An 18048-nucleotide genomic window follows, 5' to 3' on the forward strand; every position below is an offset into this window, starting at 1 on the left:
TTATTTATTTATTTACGAGAGACACACAGAGAGAGGCAGAGACATAGGCAGAAGGAGAATAGGCTCCATGTAGGGAGCCTCATGTGGGGACTCGATCCCAGGACCCCGGAATCATGACCTGACCCAAAGCAGATGCTCAACCACTGAGCCACCCAGGTGCCCCCAACTCATAGAGTTCTTAAGTGAAGGTAAGACAAATCCACCCTAGCTAGTTTAGGCTGAAAAATAATTTTAAAAAAATTTTTTTAAATTTATTTATGATAGTCACACACAGAGAGAGAGAGAGATGCAGAAACACAGGCAGAGGGAGAAGCAGGGAAGCAGGCTCCATGCACCGGCAGCCCGATGTGGGACTCGACCCCAGGCCTCCAGGATCGTGCCCTGGGCCAAAGGCAGGCGCTAAACCGCTGCGCCACCCAGGGATCCCCACTGAAAAATAATTTATTAAAAATATTCTGCGACTGTTGGGGATTTACCCCAAAGATTCAGATGCAATGAAACGTCGGGACACCTGCACCCCGATGTTTCTATCAGCAATGGCCACAATAGCCAAACTGTGGAAGGAGCCTCGGTGTCCATCGAAAGATGAATGGATAAAGAAGATGTGGTTTATGTATACAATGGAATATTACTCAGCCATTAGAAACGACAAATACCCACCATTTGCTTCAACGTGGATGGAACTGGAGGGTATTATGCTGAGTGAAATAAGTCAATCGGAGAAGGACAAACAGTGTATGTTCTCATTCATTTGGGGAATATGAATAATAGTGAAAGGGAATATAAAGGAAGGGAAAAGAAATGTTGGGAAATATCAGGAAGGGAGACAGAACATAAAGACTCCTAACTCGGGGAAACGAACTAGGGGTGGTGGAAGGGGAGGAGGATGGGTGTTGGAGGGGAATGGGTGACGGGCACTGAGGTGGACACTTGACGGGATGAGCACTGGGTGTTTTTCTGTATCTGGGTAAATTGAACACCAATAAAAGTTAATTAAAAAAAAATATTCTGCGAAAAAAATAATACAAAAATAAATAAATAAATAAATAAATAAATAAATAAATAAATAAATAATATTTTGCAGCTCACAGCATCTCCAGGAGGACCAGAGAAACACCCAGGAGCAGTGTCCCAAAGGTCACGGCCAAGTTGGCCTAGTGGAGGCACCTCTTGATGCAGACACCAGTGTTTGCCAACACTGCTACCCTGGTCCCTGGGGTACCACTAGGGTCTCAACCTCTAGCTTCTGGAGATAGGATAGAGCTGTCATCCCCTCCTCAGAGCGGGTTCTTCTTGGTACCTGCTTCAGATACGAAGTCTGACATGGGGGCGTGTGACTGGCCAAACACCTGCACTCCAGCTGTAAGGGACGCTGGGAAGGCCTCATGGGGCTCCTCTGGATGGAATCAGGATTCGTAAGATGGAGAATGCCCCAAATGCAGGACATGCTCACCAGCTGGAAAGAATGGCACATGTCCCCTTGCATGCTCCAGGAGTCCTGCCACCCCCATCTCAGCAGCTCCTGCGCCACATGCTGCACTCCCTCACCCCTGAGACCTCTGGCCACAGCCTGCTTACTGTCTTCCTCCGGGTCCTCGAAAGCCACCCCCTTCCTCCTCAGAGTGCTGCCCACTTCGCTACACCATGGATCCTGGCTAGATCTCACCACCTGCCCTGTCTGCTGGCAACAACCACATCAAACACGGCACCACTGTCTCAGGGATATTTATCATGTGGGTGCTGTGTGTTCCTTGTTCCATCACCACATTTGACCCTCAGGAGCTCCTCCACGAAAGGAATGCCTACTGACATGGCCAGTTTACTCAAGAGGAAACCGAAACTCAGAGATTGAACATCTCCCTGGGTGTGCCCTCTCCATCACTCAGTAGGGGCCCTTTGAGGGCAAAGTCTGCGTCATGTTCTTCCTCTGCTGGGGACTCCTGTGTTCTGAACAAGCAAAAGTCCATATGTGATTCTTTTTTTTTTTTTTTAAGACTTTTATTTATCGATTTGAGAGAGCACACAGGAGCAGGGGGAAAGGCGGGGGAAAGGCAGAGGGAGAGACAGAGGGAGGAGCACAGGGAGAGGGAGAAGCAGCCCCCCCCCCCCCCCCCCCGAGCTGGGAGCCCTAAATAAGGCTCCATCCCAGAACCCAGGGTCATGACCTGAGACCGAGGCAGACACTTAACCAATCGAGCCATCCAGGTACCCCCAATATGTGACTCTAAAAATGTCCTGGAAGTCACATGTTCTCAGACTGTTTTCTGTAGAACAGTATTTCCCAAAACCGATCATAAAATTGATCTAGGATGTTTGTTAAAAGTAATACAGAGTCCTGGGGGCACCTGGATGGCTCAGCCAGTTAAGCATCCCACTCTTGGTTTCGGCTCAGGTCATGATCTCAAGGGTCATGAAATCAAGCCCTGCGATAGGCTCTGCACTCAGGGCAGAGTCTGCTTCTCTCCCTCTGCTCCTCTGCACTGCTTGCACGTGTATGCTCTTTCTCTCTCTCTCAAATAAATAAATCTTTAAAATGATAATAGTAATAATACAGAGTCTCAATTCCCTCCTAGAGCAGCCAATCCTTAAGATCAGAGGGAAGGTCTGGAAACAAGGTCTTTTAACAAGCTCTCCAGCGATTGTTGTGATCATGCAAATAGGGGGAACACTGCTGTAGAGAGCTGTTTTCTTAGGGTGGATTTAGACTATCCTGGGCCTGCAAATTACAGCCTGTTCTCATTGGAGATCAGTAGCTAGGGCCCTGAAAATGGGGAGAATCACTAAGCGCCATGAAAGGGCCTTAAAATAGGCTCTCGGCTGCTGACAATGGAGCCTTGCAACCAAAATGTGAGCTTCCAGCAATTCCACTTCTAGGAATTCATCCTGAGGGGATAGCTATGGTTACGCACAGAGCAATCCTGTGCCAGAGGAGAAAGAGGTTGTCCAAATCTGCCTGTGTAATTAGTAAGAGGCATAGTCCTCACCCCACAGACAGATAGCCAGATGAAGCCATGAAGCAGGCCTCCTTCACCCCCTGCTCCTGGATCTGTCCAGGCCAGTGCCCCCACCCAGATGGCACAATTCCATCCTCTGTGCCCGGGGCCCATTTCACTCACCCAGGTCCTAGAATTTGCCTATGCAAAGCCCTGAAGGTGGGGCGGGGGGCAGGGGGCAATACTGACAGGAAACCCACTCAGTTTGGGTTTTCAGTGGGGTGGTGTCTAGAGTTTCCTGCTGACTTTGACCTGCTGACCCTGACCAAGAGGGGGACCCCTCGGTAAGGGAGCCTGCCCTCTGCATTAGGGTCCAAACATGGAACAAAGGTCAAATGGGGAGCGGTGGTAAGGGAGGAGACTCCAGTCCCTGAGCCAGGCCTGGATTCTTTGTTTTCGTTTTTCTCAGTTTTTCCCACTCTACCACATGGGCTCCCTGTTTAGGAACCCCAGTGATTTTTCATAGCTTTTTTTTTTTTTTTTATGATAGTCACACACACACAGAGAGAGAGACAAAGACACAGGCAGAGGGAGAAGCAGGCTCCATGCACCAGGAGCCCGACGTGGGATTCGATCCTGGATCCAGGATCGCGCCCTGGGCCAAAGGCAGGTGCCAAACCGCTGCGCCACCCAGGGATCCCTTTTTCATAGCTTCTTAAATGCATGTTGGCTTGCAAGTCCCAGGAATCATCCGGTCCTTTCTCTCTGAAGACTGTGGCCAGCTCCAACCCTGGCACTCTCTCCCTAGAGTCCTAGCCCCATGGTCTTCAAAGATGGACTTCACTTCTCCTTTCTGCCAACAGCCAAGACATCACCAAAATAACAAACATAAGAAAGTTCCATCTTATGTTCACGATCCTCATCTCTGTTTCCTCAGTCCCTGGTTTATTTTTTATTATTATTATTTTTAAAAAGATTTTATTTATTTGACAGAAAGAGAGAGCAAAAGAGCATACTAGCACAAGCTGGGGGAGCAGCAGGCAGAGGGAGAAGGAGAGGCAGGCTTCCCACTGAGCAGGGAGCCTGATGTGAAGCTCCATCCCAGGACCGTGGGATCATGACCTGAGTCTGAGGCAGCCACCTAACTGACAGAGCCACCCAAGTGCCCCATCAATCCTTGGTTTAAACAAAGTCAGACACCAGGCCTTTTTTTTTTTTTACCCCCAAACTTCTCAGATATTACAGTCCCAAAATTCACTCAAGTAACAGAACACCTGGAAGTCATGGATGGGCTCCTTATGGAGGTCATGTTTACTGCTGTGTCTAATTCCATCACAGGAAAGAAGGGTAAGGACTCAACCCTAGATGAGATACAGGATTGTCCACTGGTCAGTGCACAGGCTCTGGGATGGGCACACCTTGGGTTGAACCCCACCTCTAATACTTACTAATTGTCTGACCTTGGGAAAGTCATTCAATTCCTCAAAGCCTCTAACCTCTGGACTGAATTGTGCCCATCCTCCACTCATATGAAGCTCTAATCCCCAGTGTGACTGAATTTGAAAACAGGATCTTTAGGGAGGTAATTAAGGTTAAATGAGGTCATAAAGGTGGAGCCCTGATTCAATAAGACTGGTATTCTTTTAAGAAGAGATGAGAGTGTCTCTCTCCATTTATGCACAGAGCATAGGCCATGTGAGGATACAGCAAGGAGCTGACTGTCTGCAAGCCAGGAAGAGACTTCTCCCCAGAAACTCACCCTGATGGCATACTGATCTTGGGCTTCTAGCCTCCAGAACAGTGAGAAAATAAATTTATGTTGTTCAAGCCATCCCATCCTGTGGTATTCTGTGACGGTAGCCTAATCTAATACACTTAGTTCTCTCATCTGAAAAGCAAGGATAAAACTGTCATTTGCATCATGAGGCTATTGTGAGAATCCAGCAGGAAATACACATACTTCCTTCTTTGGTTTTTCTACAACATCTTCAGCACCTGGAACAGTGCCTGGCATATAGAGGATGTTCGATAAATATTTACTCAATGAATAAATACATCAAAAGGAAAAAAGGAACCTGTCGAACTAAATACATATGCATATTTCTGAGCTTTTCACTAACTTCTATTTCTTTGATCATCGTTCACCAGGGAAAGATAGCAAGCATAAAGCATTTAAGAAAAGTGCAAGGAGAATCTCTCATTTTCAACTAGATTTGCCCATTAATGTCATGTGTTCTGTGAGTTGGGAAAGGACAGGCTGGCTGATCCTGGAGTGAGTTGGAGTCCCTGGAGGAGGAAGCACTGATCAGAGAGCTGCAGGAAGCCTCTGAGCACTGGCCCAGCCTTGTGGGCCTGAGGCCCTGGAGTAGAGGGGAGAGCTCTTCCTTCAGTGGATCAGAGGGGCTGGAGACTGGGACCACAGCTGTGGAAGGCAGTGTGGGGGAGGTTACAGGAACGTCCTGGGGCAACTTGGTCTGAGGTTAGAGGCCATAGCAGACCCATCTTCCTGGTGCTTGTGAGATGCAAATGATGAGAATAATAGGGCCTCTGTCCCCAGGCTATTTGTGGTAGAGCCTAGGCTCATAGGAATCATACCTCCTTCAGCTTGGTCATGGTGAGAGTTGGTTCTGGGGCAGCCCGGGGGTGCACAGACCTGCCCACCCTTGGGGGCCCGGGACTCTTCCCAGGGAGAGGTATCCTATCTGCATTGACTACCCCTTAATGCCCCTTCCTGATTCTTTCCAGGACAAGCTCAGGGGAAGCAAGCTCCGGTGAGTACTCAGGTTCCTCTCTTTCCTCTGCCTCCTCTCTTGTCTCTACTTCACTGCCCCTTTCCTGGGTACACCCCTACTGGCCCAGTGAGACCTTCACATACCTCTGCTCCACTGGGAGCACTAGTGCTCCCCCACTACCAGATTTGTTAGGGCACCAACTCCTCCAGCTGTGTACCCACCAGGTACTAGCTCTGCCTCCAGACTGTTCTTCCTGCTGCCCTGGTCCCAGGTGACTGCCACACAACTCCCCCAAGCAGGGGTGGGGGGGGGGGTGCCATTCACATAGTCATGGATGTGGATGTCCTGGGAGTTGTGTAGTGTCTGGCTGACACAAACTCTAAGGCCTCTTGCACAGAGTTGACTAGAGTCTGGTTGCAGGTTGGGGCCACCCCTTCCACCCCCCAGATGTGTAGGTAAGTGATAGTGGGCAAGAGGGGCCCAGAAGAATGGGGTCCCCTGCACATAAAGTCTCCTCCATGTGGTTCTGGACCTCTCCTGTCCATCAGAGCCCAGATACTGCTAAGTCACCAGGGCCTAGCTCTTCCACCTGTCTTGCTCAGAATTTGCGGTGCACGTGGTGGGGTGGCCTGTCATAGGTGGAACAGGCCCTTAGCTGGGAGGCCCCTTTGTTTTCAAAATGCCTACCTCACTGGCCCTGCTACAGTGCTGGAAAGGCTCATCACGAATAATTCCTTTGAGTTGGATGAAGCAGTGAGGCCCACTGTAAAAGTGCAGATGGTTTTTCATACTGGGGAAAGTGAGTACGTCACTGGGGGCTGGAGGGCGCTGGAAGGGGAGGCCAGTCTCATCACTCCCCTGTCCAGATTCCCCACCTTGGAACAAAGACGCCCCCATCCCCTCTCCTCTGCCTGCGCCAGGGACCTGGAGATGTGAGGTAAGTGCTGCTGCTGAGCCTAGGGTGGAGGGAGGCGGGCCACGTGGCTACCACTGTGCCTGCCCCTCTCCTATTCCTTCCAGAAAGCTCAGGAGGAGGAGGAGGAGGAGGAGGAAGATAAATATGAGCCGCCCCCCTGTGAGGCTCTGCCGTTCAGTTTTGCTCCTGCCCACCTTCCCGGCACCAAGGAGGACTCTTTGTACTTGGGTGAGGCCTGGGGAGGTGAAGCAGGGAGCTGACTGGTGAGGCGGGACAGAGGATCCCCGCAAGGAAAGAGGGCAGGGCGCAGGCCTTGCCTCTTCTCCCTTTGTCTGTACTGGGGCGGCAAGGGGAGGCCTCAGCTGTCAGCTGTGGAAGCTTCTGGGCTGGGCAGAGAGAGAGAGAGAGAGAGAGAGAGAGGCGAGAGAGAGAGAGAGAGAGAGAGAGAGAGAGAGAGAGAGAGATGAAGGAGAGGCAGAGGGAGGAGGGAGAAAGGCAGGAGGAAGAGAGGGAAGGGGAGAGGGGCACTGTCACCAAGGCAACAGTGGGAAAGCAGGAGGCCCCACAGGGTCCCTGGGGCCTCCTCTGAGATCGCTCACTTCTTCAAGCAAGGGCAGGGATGCCAGGAGAGCCTGGCTGCTGCTAGCATCCCACCCCCAGGGCTCCTCCGCTAGGCCAGGTGGGGGCAGGAGCACTGGCCTGCTCCAGTTGCCATGGAGACGGGGCTGTGGGGAAGCCAGTGAGGGGAAGGGGGGAGGAGGAAACAGGCTAGGTGGGGGGGAGGGGGGAGATTGGAACCTATGTGGGAGGAATCCACCGACCCATGATTCTTGGGGCCTTTTCCAGATCACCCTGGACCCCTGGGCCTGTGCAAGTCACCGCCACCGAAGTCCCAGGCCACAATGGTGAACAGCAACCCCCCCAAGTCCCTCCTTCCCCACTCAACCCACCCCGGCCACCATTTCCCCAGGAGTAAATCGAAGAAGCATCTCATTTACAAGATTCCCCCATATCTGCAATCAAGAGGCCCCCCCAAAATTATATGTGTCAGAAGTGGAGCCCTGTTAGCCCCTGTGGCTCCCACCTGCCTGGCTGGCCCTCCCTGCCTCCCACCCCCGCATGTCAGCGTCCCCCAGGACTCACCCCTCCTCTGGAGCTGGAGAAGGCCCGACAGGCTCAGCCATCGCTCCCTGGAGCCTGGGGACCCCTCCCTAGAGAGTGAAGAAATCCCTCACTGTGCTGCCATCAGTGCCAGCTCGAAAGGCCTGCTGTGCTGAGAAAAGCTTACGGTCTCGGAAGTTACCACTTTCATCATAGATTTTATTGGAATAAAAAGAAAAACAGGCAGAGATTCACAACAAAGGAAGAGCTGAAGAAGAGGCAACGAGTCACCTCTGTCCATTAGCTCTTTGCTGTAGTGGTTTCAGGCGACACAGATAAATACAACTCGCTGCACCCCAGCCCGCCATCCTCGCCCTTCCCCTGCCTCAGTTCCCCTCCCTACCCCCACCGCCAACCCTGTCCTCCTTCTTCGCCCCCTTGTGCCCACAGCTGAAGGCAGCACAGAGTCAGTGGGAGGTGAGGAAGCAGGGACAGCCCTTCCCCTTCAGGAAGCAAGGTGAGAAGGATGTCCTGCCTCTTTCAGAGGCCTGCTCTGTCTCCCCCCTGAGGTGAGGAATCCTGGCCCCCTGCGGGTAGACTTGAGCTCAGGTTACTTGGTTTCCCACTTTGCCTGGTCCTGCACTGCCCCCCACCCCCTGTGGGTCCTCATTTTTACCTGCTGAGTCCCCATGCCCGCTAAGGCAGGCAGTTCAGGAGGAGACTGAGGACAGGAGCCCAGAAATGCTTTGCCTAAGATCACAAAGAAGCAGAGTCCCCGAATCCCAGCTCCTCTTCTGCGTCTGCTGCCATCCCAGTGCCAGGCAAGGGGTGCTCCGGGATGAGGAGATCTGAAGGGCAGCCTTGCCCGCCTGGAGGACCCTCACTATTGAAGCCCATCTGAGTGTCATCCCCAAAGAGGCCCTTTGGCCACGAATCTCGGTTTCCATCATGTCATGATTGCTATCACTGTCCAGAGACTGCCTGTGCAGAGGGCCCTGAGGCCTGTGAACCCAGAACCCTGGGATGTCGGGATAGTGAGGGGCCTCAGCCAGCATGTTTTCATCTGAAAATGGCCCAGGAAGGACAATCTCTCTCTAAGGTCAAACAGCTAACCTGAGGCACTTTCATGTTTACTGTACTCAGTGGTTGGTAAACCTTCATGACCTCGAGGGTGGTTTTGATTTTTGAAACAGCCCAAAGTCATTTGGAGCAAGCCTGGCAAATCATTCAGGAAGTCAAGCTGAGCAACACCCCGGGGGTTGTGAGAAGTAGGGGGTGGTCGGAGCTCAGGGTGGCTTTCTCCTGGAGCTTCAAAGCTGGCTCTGAGGATCCTCTCAGACAAGTCCGGAGGACACTCCACTCTTCCAGCCTGAGTTTCATTGAATTCCTTTCTCCCTGTGCTTATGACTGGTGGTTTCTCCTTTTCCTTCCAGAGCTGGCTGCACCTGCCAGAGTGGTGAGTGGCCTCTCCATCCCCATTCACCCTCTAGAGTTCTGGCTAGGAAGTTGGCAGTATTAGGGTAGGGGGCCTGGGAGGGCCAGGAAATATCCATGAAACCAAGGAAAAAGGCTCAGAGCAGAGTCAGTAGCTTCCTGTTTGCCCGAGGCCCCTGACAGGGTGTAAGCCAGCTGTCCTGTGCCGCCCAGTGCTCCTGGGGAAGGAGTTTGCCCAGAGCTCCTCCTGGACACCCACATTCTAGGAGAGCCAGGGCCCACAGGCACCTCTGAAGGGGAAGCTGCCTATGGGTGCTCCTTCCCAGACAAAGGAGTAACTTCAATCATTCTAGCTAGCTCTCAGAAAAAGGTCCACCTTGTGAGGGGGGTGGGAGTTGTCCCCCCACATCCCACCTCCCCTCCCCACACACACCGGTGATGGCTTCATCCTCCCTCCTACTCACTGGTCAAACCCTTAGGTGCCAGGTCTTCCAAAGAAATCTGATGAGGATCTCTACCTGGAGTGTGAGCCCAGTCCAGGTGAACACCTCCCTCAATCCCAGATCCCTCCTGCCCTGAGGCCCTCGGCTGCTCAAAACAGGACACATTCTGGTTCTATCTTCTTCCCTTGGCTTCTCTCCTACTCCACCAATACACATTTGCCTTCAGACACCCTTTAGCCTTTGGTCCAGGTTGACCACCACTGTGCACAGTAGGGGGGACCACTTAAAGCAAGGGCTGTAAGGGGCTTCCCAGCTGTTCTGGCAGGACAGCACTCCTTCTGGTTAGAAGGACTCCCCGAGAGCCCAGGCTGCTGAGAAGCAGCAGGCCCTGCAGGCATCTGCACCCCTCCCTGGTCAGCATGGATGTCCCTGCCTGGTGCGCAGCCCAGCCCAGCCTGCCCTCACTGTTTTAGTCCTGGCCCTGACTCAGACTCCGAGCTCCCAAGTCCTGATGCCGCCAGTCTCACTGCCAAGGATATCAGCGGTGCCCAAGTGAGTGCCCACCAGGGTGTGTGTGTGTGTGTGTGTGTGTGTGTGTGTCTTTCCCAGCTCTGACCCTGCGATCTCTGGGTTCACTGGGCTCTTTCTCTTAAAGGAGGTAAAATCTGAGCTCTCTTTCCCAACTTGCCCCCACAGGCCCACTGTAGCCCCCCAGGAAGCTCGGAATGTAAGAGGCTAGCAGCCAGGGGAGAAGTGACCTGGGGTGGGGGGTAGGAGGCTCAGGGAGGGAATATGGGCCCAGGGTTGGGCCTATGGGACCGAGTCTCTTCTGACCAGCCTTCCTATGTCCCAGGGAGCAGCGATTGCCACCTCTAAAGGTAAGTACAGGCATCTTGAGCGTGGACTCCAGGTCATCCTGGCAGCCTGCCTTGGCCACAGCCCTATAGGCCACAGACTTCCCCTACCCCCAGGCCTTCATTCTCCACTTTCCTGTGGGATTCCTTGCAGCTCTGACTTCAGCTGAGAGCAGGCCTGAGGGGATCTCACTGGGCAATTTTAGGGTCCACACCAAAGTAGGAAACTCCCAGCCTGTACCTCAAGATCATCCCCCACCTGGAGGTCACATGTGACCTAGCTAGTAGGTTCCATCAGAGCCCGAGACCTGGAGAGAAGGGGTAAAGCGCTAGGCCCTGCTCTGGGCTTCAGGCCTACCTGCATCACCCTCTAACCTCTCCCCCCTTTGCAGCTGGGCCCAAAGCCTTCTTTGCCTAATCCCACCCCACCACCCCCAGCCTCCACTCTGTAATCTGCTTCTTCTGGCAGGAAGGAGATCCTCTCTTTCCTCTAGAGCACCCACCTGGAGCACCCCAGCTGCTGAGGTGAGGAGGGGCAGGGAGAGGGCTGGGAGGAGGCCTACAGGGAACCCTCTTGTGCTGGAGTCCACCATTGGCTAGGAACACATGAGTGTGTGTGTGCAGCACCATGCTGGGCACCAGGCACAGCCACATCTTTGTTCTGCTTGCGCAGACCCAGTCTGGGGAAGGCAGATGTGACCACAAATAACTGCCGCCCAGGGTTCTGTGTTCCCCAGCCCTCCTCCAGTGCCCTGGCACGTCTCTGAATAGCTGTGTGTGTATGTTCAGGACGGCAGCCTGCTGGGTCAGCCCTGGTACTCAGGAACCCGTGACCGCCATGCTGTTGAGAGTGCCCTGCTCCGATTCCGAAAGGTGGGCAACTGCAGCCCCTCCCCAGGCCTCTTCGGAAACCATTTTGCTCAGGGGCTCCAGCTGACTGAGCAGCTGGAGTGGGGAGGGCAGTGGGACGTGCTGGCCATTGTGGGTCAGGGCTGCAGGGATACAGTTGGGAATGAGGTCAATGGATGGGGTCTCCTCCACAGGATGGGGCCTACACGGTGCGCCCCAGCTCGGAGCCTCAGGGCTCCCAGCCCCTTACCTTGGCAGTGCTTCTGCATGGCCGGGTTTTCAACATTCCCATCCGTCGGCTGGATGGCGGGAGCCACTATGCCCTGGGTCGGGAGGGCAGGAACCACGAGGAGGTAGGTGCTGGAGGAAGATGGAGACTAGCAGCCAAGAGGGCACAGCAGAGCTGGGTGCTGGGTCCAGCCAGGTGCATTTGCCCAGGAGAAAAATCACATTTTGCACTTTTTTTCTTGACTGGGTAGAAATGACAGAGTCCAGTGACTTAAATTCCTTCCCCGAGGTTGGTTCTCCTGTAGGGGAGACACTCCCTCTGCAGGGCTCAGTCTGCCCAGGAATAGGCAGGGGTGGTGGTTGGGGGTGGGGTGGGGGGTGGGGGGCAGGCATTTGTGCCTGCATGAACCCAGTTAGGAGAAGAGCAGGGCCCAGAAAGTCCAGACTCCTGTCTGTGCCAAAGACTCGACTTTGTGCCTGATACTTGCTGAGGTGACCATGCTGGAGGACCCGGGTAGACACAGAGCCCTAGAGTTATTTCTACCAGGCCTCGGAAATAGAAGCCTGGCTAACAGCACGCCCTCAGGTGCAGTTGCAAGAAAGTTGCATGAGGCCTGGAATGGGGCACAAAATGGCAATGGAACTTCCAAATATCAGCAAGCCCCGTCCCCAGAGTCCCACAGTTCCTTCAGGAAGTTTCCCCCAGCCTGAAGCTCTGGGAGGGGGGAGCTCAACAATGTCCTCTGTCCTGTCCAGCTGTTCCCCTCTGTGGCTGCCATGGTCCAGCACTACTCACAGCACCCCCTGCCTCTTGTGGACAGACACAGCGGCAGCCGGCAGCTCACCTGCCTGCTCTTCCCTACCACGCCCTGATGCTCCAGCAGATTATACACACCCACCTCTGGGCCCATAGTCTGCTCTTTGCCCTTGCCACCTTGGGCTGTCTCCCCCTCACCGCTCCCAGGTCTCCACCCCTCCAGGCCTTCCCCTTCCCTTGCCTCAGTCCCTGCAGGCCTGGATGAGAGGCTTTGGGAATGGTTACCCAGAAGCAGAAAGAACCCCTGAGCCTCCACCCCATATTCACTGCCCCTCCCTGCTGTATCTCCAAGGCTAGGAAGCCGGGATCAGGCAAGGCCCCCATTCCCAGGCCCCACTCATGGCTGTGTTGCCCTCTTTACTAGGGCCTCCCAAGCTGCTCTGGATAAGGGCCTCCTCCAGGAAGCTGAGCCTCCTCAGGAGGCCAGCCAGGGGTACTGCTTGGACACAAAGTGAACCCTTTCACATTCTCTTGTGGGCTTAGCACAGGGCTGGCATTTTGGGTTGCGATGCACACAGTGTGCTTTCAATAAATGCTTGTTGAATGAATTCTTGAATCTGCTGAGCGAGGCAGAGATGGCCCCAGCCAGGCCTTCCTGAAGCTCCTTAGGTGTCCCAGGGTACAGACTGGGTCTGGGAGTGATGGAGCGGTGGGGGCCAGGCCAGGGCAGGAAGGGCCAGCCCCATTTCTGTCCCTGATTGGGTGGAGGCCAGCCTGGGGCGGCAGGGTTTTGTTTTATTCTGTTTGTGGGGGGTCGGCGTGGGGGAAGGGTGGGAAAGGCTTGGCCGCCCCACTCAATGGTAAGAACGGACTTAAAATTAAGTACTTGCCCCCCACCCATTTGCCCTTTCGTGTTGCCCCGCGGAGGGGTGAGCCAGGTCTTGCTCACGTGGTGTTGTCCAGAGTAGGGGAGACAGGCGGACCCCAGGCGGCAGCTGGGTGTTGGACACGCCAGTCCTAAGATGAAAAGCTACAGAGGGCCCAAGGGTGGAGCTCAGGGAAGACAAGAGGCCATGGAGCAGAGCTGCCGGCGGGCCGCGGCGACGGAGGTCCAGCCCGCCTCCGGGCGCCGGGGGTCCGAGGTCCGCGGGCGGCCGGCGGGGGCGCGCGGGCAGGAAGGCGCGGGGAGGGGCGCGCGGAGGGGGCGCGCGGGCGGGAGGGCGCGGGGAGGCGCGCGCGGAGGGGGGCGCGCGGGGAGGCGCGCGCGGAGGGGGGCGGGGGCGTCCCCAGGCCCTGGCGCGGCGCCCGGAACACCCCGTGCCGGAAGCGCCATGTGACCGTGACTGCGCAGAAGCCCCGAGCGAGCGCCGCCAAACAAAGGGCGTCTCTGCGACCGCCGGGCGCTCGGGCTGGCCCGGGGGGCCGGACCCCCTGCCTCCAGCCCTGCCCCCCCGGCCCCTCCTCCCGCCTCCCGCCTCCCGCCTCCCGCCGGCCCCGGGCTCTGGGTAGCAGGGAGCCGCCGGAGGGTGCGGAGGCCCCGACGGGAGCGCGCGGGACGCGGCGAGGGCTGCGGCGAGGGCTGCGGCGCGGGCCCAGGCCGGGCGGTGGGGCGTTGGCGCCGCGCCGGGCGCTGCCGGCCCTGACACTACCCTCTCCCCTCGCCCTAATTTCCGTGAGAAGAGCGGAGATCCTGGCCCCCCCGCAATTGTCCCAGGGGGAGGAGGCTTCGGGGAGGCCTCGCCGAGCGCCCTCTCCCAGACCAGCGCCCGGGAATTGGGGTCCATGCCTGCCACGTCCACGGCCCAGCAGGGGTGTAGTTTCAGGCCAGGCCACGGGGAGAAGAGCAGCATGGGGCAGGTGGCGCCGGGCCAGGCCAGCGCGGGCAGAGCTGTGAGATGTGGAGAGGGGTGAGCGGCTGGGGCTCTGGCCGAGCGGCGGGGTCGGGATGGCGAGCCCGGGCGGCCTCCCTCCGCCCCCAGGTGGGCGTGGCCTGTCCCCTCCACACTTGCCCCAGCCTGACCCAGGCCCGGACTCGGGGACTGGAGAGCCTGGAGAGCCCAGCCTTTGTGTTGGCCTCCGGGTACAGTCTTAGCCTCTCATCTCCCACCAGATTTTCAGCTTTGACTTCTCCTTGAGCCTTCTACCCCAGGGCCCACTTTTCCTAGCCCTGAATTTGTGTAGCCCCAAAGCCGGCTGGCCTGCGAGGGGAGCAGAGGTCACAGCACAGAGATCTTAGTCAGTGGCAGAACACTGCTTGGTCCTTGCTGGAGGGCTGTCTTTAAGGAACTGGCCTCAGTCCTTCCCTCCCTGGGAAAAAGGGAGGAAGAGTGGTCCAGGCAGTGGGAACAGCCTGTGATAAGGGCCTCTGAGGGCCTAAAAGGCTTGATCTAGAGAGCCACTCAGTTTAGTCTAGTCACAGTTAGATGTCCTCTTCCAGGAAGCCTTCCCAGATCCCCAAACCTGGACACCCCAAACTTGGGACACCTTCTAGCAACTGTCTTTTCACTCCTAAGAAGGGACCAAGCTACTACTGCCCACTATTGTGTATTCAGGAATACAGTAGGTGCCAAATATTTGTCAAAAGAATCACTGCATAAAAAAAGAAAAAGAAAAAAGTTATGGAATAAGTCAGATCTACCCTGGATTCCTCTAAAGCTGTTAACATTCCTTGATCAGAGCTTTCTTTGTAAGAGAAAAGTCCAACTTAGAAATTTATGTGATGACAGGAACATTCTATATCTTCATTGTCCAGTACAGTAGCCACTAGCACAAGAGGTTATTGAGCCCTTGAAATGTGACTAGTGTAATTGAGGAACTGAATTTTTCATTACAATTAATTAAATTAAAGTCGCCACATATGGTTTGTTGCCATCCTACTGTTCCAAGTCTTTTGCACTCCCAAGGGTGAGGGGTAGTGGTAAAAGAGAAATCTGGAGAAGTTGGGGGGTGGGCACTACATCCGGAGCAGCCTGGGAAGCTGCTCCATAATGAGTGTGGGCAAAGGGGAGCCATTGAGGCTCAGAGCAGGGGTAAGTGCAGGAAGAAACATATTTTAGGAGGGTCTCTCTAGCTGCAATGTGCTAGTGGGTTGGAGAGACAGCACAGAGACAGGGAGAACAATTAGAGGCTGCAGATATTTCCATGATTTAGGTGAGAGATGACCTCCTTTGATTTTTTGCCATGCCAGTGTCCCTCCAAACACCCCAGCCTCATTTCCTCTCACCTAACAGGCCAGACTCTAGAAAACTCCAGGCAGGGTCACACACAGTTGGGGGATCAAGTCTGGAAGAAACGCCATTTGGTGAAGAAGCCCATGTATTGCCACAAGTGGTTTGCCTCTCTCCATTTGCCAAGAAGGGCCTGTAGGATGCAGAGCAGAGGAAGTATGCAGCCGGGAAATACATGAAAGTTGTGGCTACCCACCCTGGCAAGAGCAACCTGCTGGGGCTCAGAGAGTGCTCTCTGCAACCATCCCGCACACTTTCAGCTTTGGTTTCTAAAGCAAACAGCCTGACCTTGGGCAAAAACGGGCTCTGGAGTCTGAAGGACCCACGTTTGAATCTGGCTCAGTTTACTCACTGCCTGTGTGTCCTTAAAGTCTGTCTGTCTGTCTCTCTCTCTCTCTCTTTTTTTTTTTTACAAGATTATTTAAATTCAGTTTAGTTAACATATACTCTATCCTTAGTTTCCAGGGTAGAATTTAATGATTTGTCAGTTGCATGTGATACACAGTGCATCAATTACATCAAGTGCCCTACTTAATGCCCATCACCCCATTACCCCATCCCCCACCCACCTCCCTTCCAGCAACTCTCTTTACTTCTAAAATGGGGCTAATGATACTTACTTCTTAGGGTTATTGTCAGAATGAGAAATGATTTATGTAACATACTTAGCCTAATGTGGAACCTGACATAGAGCGGAGCTAAATGATTGGTACCTAATGATAATCCTATAAATAGGCCAAGCTTGGTTTTGGTCCCACCTCCATGCTCCTTTTGCAGGGGCTCTTTCTGCCTTCAGTCTCCCCAACACACACAGACATGCATGCATGGGTGTGTACTCAATCTTTACATACTGTAGGTACTGTGATTATTGTCTTGTCTGCCCACCTGGCTTTTCCATCCCCCTCCTCCTGGTGATACCATCCACTTCCCCCGACCATAGGACCAGGCATGTGACCTAGGTCTTGCTAGGGCCAAAGCAGGCCCAATCAAAGGCTTCTCTGAGATGGATATATTGATGTTAAGAGAGAGAAGCCATCTCTCCAAGCCTGAGTTTGGGCTGCAAATGGCCACCTTTCCCATCACATGGACAGAGCCTATCTGCAAAAGTTAGGCAAAGATAAGGAGCAAGAATCTTGGAGACACTGGGTCTTGCCCCAAGGCCACAGATTTTGCTATAGGGCCTTTCCCATCTTATGAGCTAGAAATTTTGTTTTTGGTTTAAGCTAGCGGGAGTATGCCTTCCGATATTTGTAAAGAAGACTCCTGCCCACCACAGGTACTTGTGTGTTTGAGGTTTGGCGGGGGCATCAGGGATTTTTCTGAAGCACAGAGCAGTTAGTGGTAGAACCAGAGTTTAGACTTGTCTGACTGGCTCTAGATCTACTATAAACTACACTACATCCCACACATCAATCACAACTATTTACTTATTTACTGAATTCATATTATGTGCCAAGCCCTGAACTAGCATCCTGTTCCCCCTCCACACCTACTTTAGGACTCCCCTCAACCTACACTCTCAATCTCTAAGGACCTGCAAATCAGAGGATGTAAGAAACAGCCCTTTCCACCAGGATAGGGGGAATACAAATTATACTTTCTTTTAGGTCACTTTCTTGTACTGGGCCTCATTTTTATTTTTATTTTTTTTAATTTTTTCTTTTCTTTTCTTTTAAAGATCTTATTTATTCATGAGAGACACATAGAGAAAGGCAGAGACACAGGCAGAGGGAGAAGTAGGCTCCATGCAGGGAGCCAGATGTGGGACTCGATCCCAGAACCCTGGGACCATGCTCTGAACCAAAGGCAGATGCTCAACCGCTGAGCCACCCAGTCGTCCCCGCCCCCCCCCCCTTTTTAAGATTTTATTTATTTATTTATGAGAGACACAGAGAGAGAGAGAGGCAGAGACACAGGCAGAGGGAGAAGCAGGCTCCATTCAGGGAGCCTGACGTGGGGCTCGATCCCGGGTCTCCAGGATCACACCCTGGGTTGCAGGCGGTGCTAAAATGGAATAGGAGGGGCAGGGTGCTTGGCTTAGGTAACTTCTAAGGGCCTTTCCAACCTCCATAACTCAAGATCTTCAGGGCCTGGGGCTCATTGCATGCTGCCTGGAACTTTGTCTCTCATAGACAAAGGCGCTGGCCTGCTTCCCCCAGCGCTCTCTGCTTCTGACCTCATCCCCTGCAGCCCACCCTGCTCAGCCCTATGTGGTTTGCCCTCTCGGGCTGAGTTGGCCTTCTGTGCTCCTTGCAGAGAAGTGCCCCCTTCACAGTGCACTTTAGAGTAAATGAAAACCCAGGAGATACAGCTTATAAAAGGCAAACGTAGGTTTGGAATAGCCTAATGTTTGCCCTGAGATAATGAGTGGATCAGCCCAGGCTCCATAAAAGCCTGGAAGTTAAGGCAGAAGGTCAGAGACCAGGAGCAAAATCTCAAGAACAAACACCAAGGCAGGGTCTGCATGGGGGGCATGGGGAGAATATTGAAAGAAAAAGTTCTAGCAGAAGAATGCTATCATGGACTCCTACAGCTCTGGAGCCATCTTGTCCTGTCTCCTCCTGTTGCAGATGA

General features: G+C 54.0%; 1 protein-coding gene and 1 long non-coding RNA gene across 4 annotated transcripts in view; both read left to right on the forward strand.

The window, feature by feature from the left end:
* Positions 1-2067, forward strand: part of LOC121490514 — an 8115-nt gene extending 6048 nt beyond the window's left edge. The window contains exon 4 of the long non-coding RNA XR_005987700.1: positions 1085-2067. This is a non-coding gene — a long non-coding RNA (uncharacterized LOC121490514). The remainder of the gene's footprint in view (positions 1-1084) is intronic.
* Positions 2068-5502: 3435 nt separating this feature from the next.
* SH2D6 (SH2 domain containing 6) lies at positions 5503-13070 on the forward strand. 3 transcript variants are annotated; one of them, XM_041754182.1, is made up of 16 exons: positions 5503-5547; positions 5679-5704; positions 6086-6120; positions 6532-6602; positions 6686-6809; positions 7428-7486; positions 8133-8199; positions 9116-9138; positions 9596-9656; positions 10033-10111; positions 10256-10286; positions 10413-10437; positions 10883-10938; positions 11203-11286; positions 11457-11615; positions 12247-13060. In XM_041754182.1, exons 1-16 carry the CDS (start codon positions 5545-5547, stop codon positions 12361-12363), a joined length of 1020 nt encoding a protein of 339 aa, XP_041610116.1. In that variant the 5' UTR covers positions 5503-5544; the 3' UTR covers positions 12364-13060. The 3 variants fall into 3 exon arrangements, with proteins under 3 accessions (XP_041610116.1, XP_041610115.1, XP_041610114.1); XM_041754181.1 differs by lacking the exon at positions 5503-5547 and having other exon boundaries at positions 5586-5704; positions 6695-6809; positions 12247-13070; XM_041754180.1 differs by lacking the exon at positions 5503-5547 and having other exon boundaries at positions 5586-5704; positions 12247-13061.
* Positions 13071-18048: the final 4978 nt, after the last annotated feature.

The sequence above is a fragment of the Vulpes lagopus genome, chromosome 5 (assembly GCF_018345385.1).
Source record: "Vulpes lagopus strain Blue_001 chromosome 5, ASM1834538v1, whole genome shotgun sequence".
NCBI lineage: Eukaryota > Metazoa > Chordata > Mammalia > Carnivora > Canidae > Vulpes > Vulpes lagopus.

Bases quoted from the DNA above. Each gene is read 5' to 3' on its own strand.
- SH2D6 (XM_041754180.1), top strand. From the start codon at position 5,655: ATGCCCCTTCCTGATTCTTTCCAGGACAAGCTCAGGGGAAGCAAGCTC. The intron at 7,487-8,132 runs GTGAACAGCAAC...TTGTGCCCACAG, and splicing joins CGAAGTCCCAGGCCACAATG to CTGAAGGCAGCACAGAGTCA. The intron at 11,616-12,246 runs GTAGGTGCTGGA...TGTCCTGTCCAG, and splicing joins AGGGCAGGAACCACGAGGAG to CTGTTCCCCTCTGTGGCTGC.